At 49.2% G+C, this 14,152-nt stretch overlaps 1 protein-coding gene across 10 annotated transcripts in view; it reads left to right on the top strand.

The window, feature by feature from the left end:
- The window catches only part of ADGRB1 (adhesion G protein-coupled receptor B1), a 423,185-nt gene that overhangs the window by 228,849 nt on the left and 180,184 nt on the right, over positions 1–14,152 (top strand). For all 10 annotated transcript variants that reach the window (XM_075920018.1, XM_075920015.1, XM_075920016.1 and 7 more), the window contains 2 exons: positions 5,645–5,809; positions 8,935–9,099. In XM_075920018.1, the coding sequence (XP_075776133.1) occupies positions 5,645–5,809; positions 8,935–9,099 (330 nt within the window). The remainder of the gene's footprint in view (positions 1–5,644; positions 5,810–8,934; positions 9,100–14,152) is intronic.

The raw sequence follows: 14,152 nt of genomic DNA, 5'->3' as shown, positions 1-14,152 counted from the left end.
GCAGGGAATCCACAGGGCAGCCGCAGCGGCTGCTCAGCTTAAGAGCCAGCCTACAAGCTTCCTCAGCCCGCCAGGCAGGTCGCTCCGGGCATAGGGCTGGGTCTTTCCCACGGCTTCATGATGCAGGGGCATAAAAGGAGGAGGAAATCTACCTGAATGCCCTGTGATTGTCAGAATGAGGAAGGGGAATCAACATGGCGTTGCCTTTTTGCCAGAGCTGGAGGAAGAAACACAGCCGCTGTATCTTAGTGCATCTACTTGGAGCAGCATGCCTTTGCCTTTTTTACATGGCAGACACGAGGCATGTACTGCACTTACATTGTTCCTCCACTAGGTAGCGTGGTGTGCTGTGTTCACTGGTAAAGAAAAGAAACAAAGCTGGAATTCAAGTTGTGTGTATGTCCACTTACTTGTGACGTGCTTATAGCGGTTGCCTTTAGGATTAGGACCTAGGGTCCCTGTTAAGACCTCCCTTCTGGGAAGGTCTGTGATTAATTATATAGTAACAGAGGAGAGACACAGGGCCTTATGTACTTACCATAGATCTTACTATGCTAAGACATAGTAAGTGGATTAAACCAATTAGCAGTGACTGGTGAAGTGAAACCAAACTATACAACACTGCCTGGCAGAGGTAACTCTTGCTCTGAAAACAGTTGTGGGGTGTGTCTCTACTAACATGACCTCCCACCGTCCACTGGTGAAGTGGTATAAACCCCAATTAGGAGACACATGTCTTTGGAAGCAGCCCAGTTCAGTCCTCGCTTGAGATGGGTCCAAGACCTATCCCTGCTGTTGCTCTGCATTAGAAGCCAGGCTGGCAGGCAGCCCGGCTCAGGTCCAGCTCCACCCTGTCCGGAAGCTCAGCTCTCCACCCTCCCCCCCGCCAGACAGGGGCTGCTACCATCCCACGCTGCTGCTTCTTTATCAGAGCCAGCTGCACGGGGTGCCAGGCAGCCAGTCTGTGAGGGGAGCTGTTTTTTAGACTGGCTCCCTTCATGGACCAACTCCCACCTGGCACCTCGTGCTGCTGCCTCTGATAAAGGCAGCATGGAGTGGCAGGGGGCGCCACAGGAGTGGATCCAGAATGCACTGGCTTCCCGCCCCACCCCCAGGGAATATAGAATAGTCGAGTAACCGACAAGAATTCATGAGATGAATCGACTATTCAATTAGCCGCTATTTAACATCCCTAGTTCTGAGCGGCTCCGTGGCTCAGGTCCAGGACTAGTGGAAACGTCTTGCATGCCAGTGCTTCAGGGCTGGAGGCTCGGCGAGGTGAATTTCCCCAGCCAGTGGAGATAAAGCATTCACACCCCCCTCTTGAATTAGAAAGCGGTCACGGGGGAAATGCAAGAGCCATGCCGATCATTGCAAAAGGTCCCTCCAGAGTCCCTTTCCCTTCCGATCATAGCTCTCCGTATGGCGAAAGAGAGGCTTCTCAAAATAAAGACGAGGGAGGAGGTGAGACCGACTCCATAGAAGGACATCGATTTCTTTCATGGCACCGCGACGTACAGCAGGAAGCGTCCGGCCGCTCATTTCAATGTGCGTCCGAGCCGGCAGCCGGCGTGTGATTAGATTGCAGAGCGGACGCCGACATGTCCCATTCTCTCTGCGCCGTACCATGGACAGGGGAGACACATGAGTGTCTCTGCCGGCTTCCCCCCGCCTCTCTCTTCAGCAATGGCTCTCAGCCTTGACAGGCCGCTCTTAAAGAGCTCGATAAAAGGGAGGGCCTGCCTCTCGGTCGCAGGGTAGCTGAGGAACCAGGGGCATAAGCGGCTGCAGCAGGGTGGAGGCAGAAGCAGAAAAACTCCATCACCATCGACAGGGGAGCAGGGAGCTTTGCTGGGGGACCCCACAAGCGCTGTTGGCCTACAGCGGCCGTTCCAGCCTTCCCCCCAAGCCTTGGCACCCTGGACTTGGCTCTCTGCTTAAACACCGGTGCAGTGGAGGCGTGGTGCTGCTAGAATGGGGGGGTGGTTTTCCGAGCAGTGCAAGCCGCTAGCAACGAACGATAAGTGAAGGGTGCGATTGTGTCCCAGGCAGGCATACGGGTGCTGGTTTAGACCTGGCGAGCACAGGCGATAACAGGAGAGTAGAGGGAGTGGCGTGGCTTCTGCGTGGGCCAGCCACCCGCATCCAAGCCCTGCGGGGACCCTGCGCACCTGCGCTGAAGCGCGAGCCATCTCCTCTGTCCTGCTGTGGTACCCTGGGCTCGGGCATGACCACCCCTGCCCCAGGTACTCCTCCCCGTGCGGTGCAAATGTACCTCGAGAGCCAGGAAGGGCTGAAGGAGGACTGGCAGCAGCAGGCTAAGAGCTGGAGCAGGGCTTTTCCGGAATATTACTTCCATAGCTGGGCATCTGCTAGGCCAGCGGGGTTCAAACTCGTTTTCTCAGGACCCCCCGGAAGAAAATAATTGATGCCGTGAGCTGACTTAAAATGACTGGAGTGCGGGCACCAGGGCAGGGCTGAGGAGGAGAGCTTTGAGGTGCAGGAGGGGGCTCCGGCATTGGGGGTCAGGGCTGGGGCAGGAGGGACTTACCCTGAGTAAGGTGGGGTGCTAAGGCAGCTTCCTGCCTCTCCCGGCACCGCAGACTGTGCTGTGCCCCAGAAGCAGCCAGTAGCCAGTTCCCAGCCAATGGGAGTGTGGAGCGAGTGCTCGGGACAGGGCGCAGAGCCCTGTGTGTTCCCCTCGCCTTCACCTAAGAGCCGGGCCTGCTGCCGGGGCGCAGCGCAGTCTGTGGTGCTAGGAGAGGCAGGGAGCTGCCTTAGCCCCCTCACTGGTCACCTGACCCCCCTGCAGTAACAAGACCCAGCGCCCGACATCCCACCCCCCAGCGCTGGGTCCCGGCCTGGCATTTGGAAGCCGCTGGTGCAGGAGGCCAGGGTGCTGCTGAGGTGGTGGTAGTGGCGAAGGCTACTTATTAGGAGGGGAACTTGCCCACTAGGTCCCGTGACGCTGTGTCTGTCTGACAGGGCTGTGCGCATGCCGTCAGGGCTCAGAGCGCCGGCCCCGTCGTCATGACAATCCCGAATCTAAAATCAGATGCTGGAGACAGATGCTTTTTCGCTCTCCCAGGGTTCTTGACACAGGCCCACGCACCCTAGAAGCAAAGGTTGAGTCTAGCAGTGCTACTGGCTGGAAGGGGGAATCTCCGGGTGCAAATCCACAGAGCAAAATTGCATTTATCATCATTGGCTCAATGAGCATGGTCAGGTGCATCCTTACCCCCTGTTCCCACCGAGCAGGGAACACAGAACGGTAAGAACAGACTGCTCACAATTGTTGCGGGGGATCTGTGCTGTGAAGGTGGCTGTTTTACAGCAAAGAGGGACCTGAATTTGTAGAAGGCAAAGATTTGTTATAAACTCTCTCTCCTGTTACTCACGCCACGCAGTGTCAGCCCAGGCAGAAGCCAGTGAGAAATCAAGGCAAGTCCAACCCCCTTTGTGGTTACGGCTTTCTCTAAACTTTCCACTGCCACGAGTCTTTCCCCAAGGGTAACTCTTAAATCAAGAGACACCGACGACCTTCACTTAATCCTCCCGGTGGGACGTAATTCAGTATCATCTCTCTGAAAGGCGTAAATCCTCAGAAGCAGATGAAATATAACTCAACCCGTGCACTGACTCGGAGGGAGCAGTAGTTTCCGGAGTGTCATAGGACACCTAATACAGATACCGATGCCAGCTGGTCAGATACACATTGCCACAATCACGTGAAATCCCGGTTACCTGGCCAGTCGCTGGTACACACGGCTCGCCCTGAGCAGTCGGGGCTATTAGGGTACTTTAAGGGCTATAAGGGGCTATAAGGGTATGTCTAGACTACATGGCTCCATCGACGGAGCCATGTAGATTTGTTTTTTTGGCAAAGAGAAATGAAGCCGTGATTTAAATAATCGCGGCTTCATTTAAATTTACATGGCTGCCGCGCTGAGCCGACAAACAGCTGATCAGCTGTTTGTCGGCTCAGCGCGCTAATCTGGATGCTCCCCTGCCGACATGAAAGCCTTTTATCGACATCCCCGGTAAACCTCATCCTACGAGGCATAAATGGGATGTCGATAAAGGGCTTTCAGGTCGTCGCGGGAGCGTCCAGACTAGCGCACTGAGCCGGCAAACAGCTGATCAGCTGTTTGTCGGCTCAGCGCAGCAGCCATGTAAATTTAAATGAAGCCGCGATTATTTAAATCGCGGCTTCATTTCCCTTTGCCTACAACCCTCATCTACATGGCTCCCTCGATGGAGCCATGTAGTCTAGACACAGTCTAACAGTCTGGTGAGGTTCACTTAGAGCATTTAGCTCTGAAGGAGTGATACCACCAGGGGCTTCTGCCACCGATCTCCAGCGGCACTAGAAGCCGTTAGTGGTCTCTGTTACGGCACTGCAAGGAGGGACATATTGGTCATACCTCATCCCTGCTCCTGGGTCAAAGGGTGCTGTGTCTCACAACCAGCTCTCTGGACTATCTGCATATTGAAACCTCTGTAGGGTACATTACAGGCACCCCGAGTGTCATTTTTCAAGACTCGATTTGAAGCGCATGGTTTCGCGAGGTGATTGTTTTGCTTCTGTCTGCGGGGTGAGGCTCTCGTGTGTGTGGGAGGGTACCAAAGCCTGTTCCCGCCCCCAGCCTGTGTCACCTGCTCACACTGAGAGACCGGCCAAGCAGCCCGCCTCCCTTCCTGCACAAAACATGGACCAGGCGGGTCCTTCGTGTTGTAATGAGGAGGAAGGGAACATGCAGGCTTGTCTCTCCTTCTCCTCTGCTCTCCCAGCTCCGATGCGGTGGGATGCTTCTACTGGTTGAACTTCTCTAGTCCGGCACTCTCTGCTCCGGCAACACCCGTGGTCTGGCATGGTTTGAGTTAGCCATCGTCCACTTGTCATGGGCGTGGCCAAGTTTCCCGCGGTCCCATAAAGTTTGGTTTACAGCCACCAGTCCTGGCTCTCCATGGTCTGTGCTGTTATTTAGCTCTAAGGGTATGTCTACGCTAGCTCGTTAGTTCGAGCTAGGTAGGCAAATGAGGGCAACTGGAGTTGCAAATGAAGCCCGGGATTTAAATATCCCGGGCTTCATTTGCATGTTCCCGGGCGCCGCCATTTTTAAATCCCCCTTAGTCCGAACTCCGTGCCCGCGGCTACATGCGGCACGGAGTAGGTAGTTCGAATTAGAAATCCATGATGAGTAACAGTAGTTGGTGATGCTGCTAGACAAATTCTCTGGTTCAGCACTGGTCAGGTCCTGAGGGTGCCGGGCTACAGAGGTTCAACCTGTATGTGTCTTCCCGACGCCCTTCCCGTGGCGTAGGTGTTGAGAGGTGATGCAGGCATTTGGGCCACGACCTTGTTTGACCTTTGCTGCTAAAGGGCTGCTTGGGGTTTGGATGCCGGCAGGGATCATAAGGAACAATTGGAGGGGCAGTTTCAGCTAGTGTCTGCTCCATGCTTATTCTCTGCTCCCCTCTGTCTCCATGGTGCAGGCTGGCAGACGCCAGTGACGAAGGGGAAAGATGGGCAGAGTTTTCTCTTGTTTTCCTGAGCGTGCCAGGAGATCCCCACCTCCTCCCTCCCTAAAACTGCAGCCAGGTTCTGACGCGGTGGCCTCACTTTCTGCTCTGCCCCTGCCAGGTGACCCTGCCGCGGAGGAGTGGTCCCCGTGGAGCGTGTGTTCGACCACCTGCGGGGAGGGCTGGCAGACCAGGACCAGGTTCTGCGTGTCGTCCTCCTACAGCACTCAGTGCAGCGGCCCTCTCCGGGAGCAGAGACAGTGCAACAACTCCGCCGTCTGCCCAGGTGCGCCCCCAGGGCTCCACGTCCCGCCACTGAGCTTGCCAGGTGTCTCCCGGGGTTCTCAGGAAGCGCTTCTGCTGTCCGGCTCAGAATGGCCAGGAGAGCATTGGCAGCCTGGCGCAATCTCTGTTTCCCAAGCAGCCTTGAGGATCTCAAGTAGCCGAATCAGATTTCCAAGACCCATTTGTAACGGCGAATTCTCCCCTCTCCCGGCTCACCCCTCTGCCCGCTCTCTCCTCCTCTGTTTCCCAGCATTGCTGTCCAGTCCTACCCCACCACATCAGCTCGTTTCAGGGAAAAGCCACTAAACCTTTGCCTCGGATGCGTTTCCTGGGGATAAGGCGTGGCTTCGCCATGGGAAATGAATGGATTCTTTCCCCCACACGAGATAACCCACTGCTGGGGTTAGCGATCCCATTCTGTTAAGAACCAGCCAGAATCTCTGCTTTGGGTTCGGAGGTTTGGAACAGGCCTCATGCCAATTTTGTAGTACAATTTTTTTGTTTTGGCAGCAGCCTCAGAACTTTCTTATTTAATCCTGAACTGGAGCTGGAGAGCACAAAAACCCACCAAGGAGATCAGGGCTGTTCTTGGGGCATTTGGATCCTAGGTTCTACAGTGACTAATGTTTATAGAATCACAGGGTTGGAAGAGACCTCAGGAGTCAGCAAGTCCAGCCCCCTGCCCAAAGCAGGACCAACCCCAACTCAATCATCCCAGCCAGGGCTGTGTCAAGCCGGGACGTAAAAACCTCCAGGGATGGAGATTCCACCACCTCCCAGTGCTTCACCACCCTCCTAGGGAAATAGATTTTCCTAATATCCAACTTAAACCTCTCCCACTGCAACTTGATGTTCCCTAAATACCTTGGCTAGATTAAATTATATTGCTCTACTGAAACTGAGCAGCATTGGATAGCCTAAAACAGAGATAGCCTGATTTACAACCCAAATGCCTGCTACGATAAACTTGTACACTCCTGTGGGCTGTGCAAACTGAATTGCTGCACTAGACCTGTGCAGAGAGTGAAGCGTCTGTTTTCTAAGGTTTTAGAGATTTTGAAATCTGCCATCATTCCTATTTGGAGTGAAATCTAAAAATTGTCCATGAAAGAAAATGCTGAAGAAAAGACAAAGTTTTGGATCTCTGAAAACATTTGGCTTTGATTGGGCTTAATTGAAAAAAAATCAGAACACATTCCAAAAATACTGAAATGGGATGCTTGAACATTTTCAGGATATTTGTTTTGTGTTCTGAAACAAAATTGATTTGATTTTGTCAAGTGTTTTATATAAGAAAATAAGAATGGCCATAGTGGGTCAGACCAAAGGTCCATCTAGCCCAGTATCCTGTCTGCCAACAGTGGCCAGCACCATGTGCCCAGAGGGAGTGAACAGAACAAGGAATCATTAAGTCATCCCTCCTCTGTCATCCATTCCCAGCGTCTGACAAACAGAGGCTAGGGACATCATTCCTGTCTAATATGCATCCTGGCTAATATGCATTGATGGCCCTCTCCTCCATAAATGTATCTAGTTCTTTTAGAACCCTTTTATAGTCTTGGCTTTCACAACATCCTCTGGCAAGGAGTTCCACAGGTTGATTTTGCATTATGTGAAGAAATACGTCCTTTTGTATGTTTAAAACCTGATGCTTGTTAATTTCATTTCATAGACTCATAGAATCTTAGGGCTGGAAGGGATCTCAGGAGTCATCGAGTCCAGCCCCCTGCCCAAAGCAGGACCAACCCCAACTCAATCATCCCATTTGATTTTGGTTTCTCTCAAGCTACATTTTTGCAAAGGAAAATGGTTTGGTCCAAGTCTTTCTGACCAGCTCTATGCTGCACCTTTTGATGTCTAATTCTAGCAGTTACCAGTAACTAGTCAATGCTTGGGCAGCCGTAACAACACTGGAGTTTTGCAAGCCCATTTAGCTATTCCAAGTCTCTTTAGCTCTGCCTATGATTGTGTCACTTCTGAATGATGCTTTAGCACTTAAAAGTCTGCCTCCTGACATTGCTGTGGCTTTCTAAAAGCCTGTTGCCTTGTGAAGGTTTAGAGATAAAAGCGAAAGCATTGGGTTATGTATCATTAGTGGAGGGGCTGGCGTTCAGTGACTTTGACATTGGCGCTGTCCAATTTCGCCAGGGTTTTCTCTTTGCGACTGTGCATTTCTGCTGCTTGCTCAGAAATGCCTCCCCCACCCCCAGCACAAATATATAAAGAGAGGCAGTCAGTGAAAATTGTGTCAGGATTTTTCATGTCTGTGAAACTAGCGAAGAACCATTTGGCGACAATGTTCCATGCATGCTCCTGACTGATTTGTTTTGCTCCTTAAGACCCATGCTGGTGTCCTAGCCCTGATCTACACGAGGGCTTTATTTTGAACCCCCCCCCCCCGTTAGGTCGAATTAATAAGTGGCGAGTCTGCACTACCAAGCCCGTTATTTCAAAATAATGGGATAATGGGCCACTTATTTCAAAGTCTGTACTCCTGCTTTTCTCAAGGACTAACACTAATTTCAAAATAGTTATTTCAACATAGCGGCACTGAGGATGGTCCGGTGCCGCTATTTTGAAATAACGACTCCCCAGAGTAATTCAAACTACAGGCAGTCCCCAGGTTATGTACGAGATAGGGACTGTAGGTTTGTTCTTAAGTTGAATTTGTATGTAAGTCGGAACTGGTACATATTGTAGGGGAAACTCTAGCCAAACATTTCGCCAGAGCTCAGATTTATTCTCCTACCTCACTTCCCTCAGTCCTTTATTCTCAAGCTGAGGTGTCTGCTGAGAAAAGCCGCTCTGCGTCTCCCTGGTCTGCTGTGCGGGGTTGCCTCACCCCGTTTGTAAGTAGGGATCCGATGTAAGTCAGATCCATGTAACCCGGGGACGGCCTGTAGTTACTCCCCAGTGCTTCCTGGGGCTCTAAGTCAAGGACATGCTATTTCAATGTTGTTAAATTGGGAGTTAAGTTGATTTAAATAATTTCAAAATAGTTTCCTAGTGGAGACATGCCCTAAGGGGTTTCTTACTATGGGCAAGACACCATGTTCCATATAATGGTTCTTGAGCTATCTAAGACTCCTGAGAAAAGGATGTTTACGCGCTCTGCTTTGATTTCAGTGCACGGCACCTGGGACGAGTGGTCTCCGTGGAGTCTGTGCTCCTCAACTTGTGGGCGTGGGTATAGGGATCGAACCCGCACCTGCAAGCCCCCGCAGTTTGGTGGAAACCCCTGCGAGGGACCTGAAAAACAAACTAAGTTCTGCAACATTGCACTTTGCCCAGGTAAGGCGGTAAAAAACAGAGCATTTCCCTCCAGCCCCGTTCATGGGGGGCAGCTCTCTACAAAACCCAAGACGTTTGGCAGTTGCTTGCTTCTTAATCAGCCTGATCAGACAAGCGGGCATGCAGAATAAACAACCCTAGAAGTGGGTCTGGAGGACGAGTTTGAAGGACAGTGGAGGGCCATGGAGAGGAAAGTTTGTATTGCTGCTGCCCCTCCAGAATTTGGTCTCCAGAGATGTCCCTCTGGAAATTTGTCTAGCACCCAGTAAAATCTTAGGGTCAGAACTCCCATTCGCAAGAACCTGAGCACACGATATGCAATAGAACCGGGTAGGTTCTAGTGTCTGACTGCTAAGATTCTGTTGTCCTCTAATATATTATTCCACATGGTCCGTTGGGAGCTATTTTTCTCAGTCAGCATTTGATCTGTGAGGAACTTAGCAGCTTTACTGTGATCTGTGTGACTATCCCCTCTCACCTCCAGATGTTAATTCTCAAAGATTTGCACCCTGCTGACTTTTGCATGCAGTTTAAAACTAGAATGATCTCAAAACCTCCAAGCGAATCTCAACAAGTAGCTGTTTTTTTCCTCCGTATCAAACCCTGTTGCATTTGGCAGGGCTTTCATCTCCCACACAATAAATTAAGCCTAGGACTGTCCCAAAACTTAGCCCATCTCGGCTTAGAGATCGGCAAGTCTTGAGGAAGTTTTAGAGTAACATGGTCCCAATGTTGGATCTATAACCAACCTTCCCAAAATGGGGTTGATTGCAAATTTTCAAATGTTGACCAAAAAAATCTTCAAAATGTAATGTTCTTTGCAGGGAGGGAAGGTATGTGTGTGTGAAAATTGTGTGAAATGTCTCCCCACATTTTGCTAGCTCCTTTACCCATTTTTCTCCCCAGTTCCCAGACCAGGTATCTAATCCCTTTGTTCCTAACATCTCTGCTTAGAATGAGGACTTCCCAGAATCCAAGTTGGCCAGCTCAGAAAAAAACAAATTGAGCAGGACAGAGGGTGACAATGCTAGGGTACTAAAGCATCTCTTTCATTAACATTGATACACAATTCATTGCTCGGAGACAAATAAATACATATACCGTAGCTAATAAAATAGCAATGAAATTAAAGGCGGAAATTAATAGAAACCTTTCAGCTCTAATTAATGCCACAAAGGTAACCATTGACTCCTTTGTGCCAAATGAGTGCTCATTGAAACACAACAATGGGAGCTATTCAGTGCCTTATACACTTGACACTCATATCAATTATTACGGCCCTATGCGGAGGATTCATTACTGCACACAGTACAAAACTCTGTTACTGGCACAATGGCATTTTATTCTGCGGGGTTGGCGGCACAGAATGGGCCCTGCCTCTCTTTGGAAGGAGAGGAGAGAGCCAACGGATTGTGCACATAGACCATAGAGGGAGAACGTCTAATGAACGGCCCGTTCTTCGCTTGTCATTGCCTCATGCTGCTTGTGGTCTAGGCTGCCAGCTACCGAGCCGCCTCACTTCCCTGATGTCCATAGGAATGGTGGGGTCTCAGCACCGTACTGGATGGGTGCCCTTTATGACTGGAGCTATGAGTAAAGATATAACCTGGAACCACAGCCAGCTCTTCTGGCTTCATTTCCTACACTTCCTGAAAATACAATACATGGACGTAAGAACGGCCAGACTGGGTCAGACCAAAGGTCCATCTAGCTCAGGATCCTGCCTTCCAAGAATGGCCAATGCCGGGTACCCCACAGGGAATGAACAGAACAGGCAATCATCAAGTGATCCATCCCCTGTTATGCATTCTTAGCTTCTGACAGAGACCAAAGACTCTATCTCTGGCTTATAGCCATTGATGGACCTATCCTCTATGAATTTATCTGGCCTTCACAATATCCTCTGGCAAGGAGTTCCACAGGTTGACTGTGTGCTGTGTGAAAAAAATACTTCCTTTTGTTTGTTTTAAACCTATTCATTTCATGTGGTGACACCTGGTGCTAGTGTTATGAGAATAAAGCAAATTCAGTAAAACTCCAATTGTCCGGCATCCAGTGGTCTGGCACTCTTGATAGTCCGGCACCAACTGGAACCCGGAAGTGCTCCAGCCAGCCGGACAATTGGAGTGCCCAGAAGCAGAGGCAGAGAGGGGGCGAGAGGCAGGCAGCTGTTTAAGGAAGGCAGGCGGGCGGGCAGGTGGGGGGGGTGTCAGCGGGGAACAGCGCAGCAAGGGGCGAACCCTCCACCATGTTGCAGGGAGGCAGTGGAAGGCCCGCGCAGCTGGCTTGCAAGCGGGGGAACTTGTAAGTGGCAGCGACGGAGAGGGGGCAAAAAGCAGGCAGCATTCCCCACCAACCCCCACCTCTCCACTGCCGCTGCTTACAAGTTTCCCTGCTTGAAAGCCAGCTGCACGGGGCTTCCACTACCTCCCCACAACATGGCGGAGGGTTCGCCGTTCCCCGCGCTGTTCCCCGCCGACCCTCCCATGCAGTGCGGGTCCTGGCAGATCTATCACAGCACCCCGCCGGAGTACCTCCCGATACTCCAGCATATCCAATAATCCGGCACCCCCTGGGTCCCAAGGGTGCCGGATTATTGGAAGTCTACTGAATATGGCAGTCCTGTCTCTATGTAATATGACTTTTCCCTGGTCCCCTATTCAGTGGGTGGATTCACAAGGCAGATCCCTATAGACACATTCCCATTTTATCCTCCTTACACAACAAATGCCTCACTCCTCTATAACAGGGGTTGGCAACCTATGACTCTCAAGCCAAATATGGCTCAGTACAGAACCGAATATGGCTCTTTCATCATCCCCAAAATACAGGCAACTTTTAAAATGAAAATGGAAAATGGAAAATTTTATAAACGCTTGATTACTCATGTAGCTTGCATGCGTGCATGAAGCTGGATTTGACCAGTTATGATGTTACTGTCAAAGAAATGTGCGAAAAGATGCAGCAGCAGAAGTGCCATTAAATAAAGTCTGTGAGTACGTTTCATTCATGCTATTATTAATCATCATGTCAATGGTCAATAATAAGTTGTATATTTCAGGCATTCTTACATGGCTCTTTGTTGACCACTTGTACTGAATGTTGATGTAGTTTGGCTCTTTGGTTTGAAAAGGTTGCCAACCCCCGCTCTATAAGAATAGCCCCTAGCCTGATAGTGTAGAGTAGTGGTACCGTCGCACATGGAGCTATAGTGATAAATGCTGCAATATTTTACTTATATGGACTATAAGGGTGTATCTATGCAGCACCCTTAAATCAAAATAAGTGACACAATTTGCACTACACAAATTGCATAGCTTATTTCGAGGTTCTTTTGTAATAAAGCGCAATTCCAACAAGGCCCTTAACTCTCGTGGAACGAGGGCTACAGGGACACCGGAATGGCATGCCCGTTATTTTGAAATCTATTTGGAAATCACAGGTGCATTTAAAGATGCAGAGTTGCTATTTTGGGATACTTCCAGTATCCCAAAATAGCCCTGCTGTCTAGACGTAGCCTAAGAGATGCAGAAACTCAGCCTCACCTGGCATGAATCATAGTTGTGTTGAAGTCAATGAAGCTGTGCTGAGTTAGGAACAGCTCCACAATTATCATTGCTATTACTGGGACAAATCCTTTGAGGAGTCATCTCGCTGACTCCAGTGGGGTTTACATCTCTTAAAACTCAGCCCCGTGGCATTCATATGCATTGATACAGAACCAAGAGCATAGGCGTTCAAAGTCTTCCTAGTGGAGCGGCTACAGCTGGGCACCTAAATACATACATAGGTACTGAACTAAGTTGCCTCATGTTCTTTTTGGCTGATTCCTTGCCACTCCGATTAGCTTTGAAATTGTACATTTTTGGCTGTCATGCATTGTCTTTCATGTGCACAGACAATTAAACAAACAAAAACCAGTGAGACCCTGAGATTAATGTGGTGCCTTTTGAGAGCTTGTAAATTACAAAAAAGGAACCAGATGTCAAATACTTTTTAATCAATTTGTGTCTGGGTCTGAGGAGCCAAACTTTTTATGCAGAAGGAAGCTTAAATCTCTGAAAAATGGGGTTCGGGAGAGATTCAGAACCTTAAGGGTAGACCCACCGCTGGGCCTCGCTTGTTTTTAGCCAGGTAGATAACAAGCACCATTGCTAATGAGACAAAGCAGGACTGGTAGAAAGGTTAGATGCGATATCTGTTGATTGGGGGCTAATTAGAGCGGAGCTGCCATGGTAGGAAATGTTTTAAAATAGATCACACTAATAAAAGGCAGTCATGTTCCATTCCTATCCTGGGCTTTTCAGAATTTCCCTTTGCCATTTTTTGCTAATGTATTATCCAAGATGTTTCTACTCAGATACATGCAAAGACTGTCAATACACTCAGATACATGCAAAGATACATGCAAAGACTGCCTCAAAAAGAGAAGTGCTTTGATATATACATGCATACACACTTGCGGATCTTTATTTCATTCCACTTGTGCCATACGGTATATCCTGCTACACAGTGAATTCCATTGAATAACATTGAGTTCCTGTGCAAATATTCTCTCTGAAAGACAGATGGAATTTTAAAACACATCCCTCCATCTTTCCTTCTTTCCACATACACCACTTTGAACTAGACCTGGTCAAAATGTCTCAAACGTGTCCACTTTTCCACTGGAACGTACTGATTTGGCAAAATTGAAATCTTCCACAAGAGCTTATTGATTTTGATGAAAACTTTCAATGAAAAAGAATCAGAACAGTTTGTGACAATTGGCTCAAAATATCTTTTTTTTTATACTTTATCGTTAGGACGATATGTTATCATTTGTAATATGGTATTTGCAATGCTACTATGAAAGTCAAAAAGTTTGTGTTATTATATGCTGTTATAATATTATCTGACATAATCTGTGATACTGAAATAGTCTATATTGCTAAGGTTGAAAGTCTCAGAGGGGTAACCATGTTAGTCCGTAATTTTAAAAACAACTAGCATCTTTAGAGGCTAACAAACATATCTATAGTGGTAGAAATGTAGCCGTGTTAGTCTGGTGCAG

The sequence above is a fragment of the Pelodiscus sinensis genome, chromosome 2 (assembly GCF_049634645.1).
Source record: "Pelodiscus sinensis isolate JC-2024 chromosome 2, ASM4963464v1, whole genome shotgun sequence".
NCBI classification, from domain to species: Eukaryota; Metazoa; Chordata; order Testudines; family Trionychidae; genus Pelodiscus; species Pelodiscus sinensis.
This window is presented reverse-complemented; position numbering and strand designations above follow the sequence as displayed.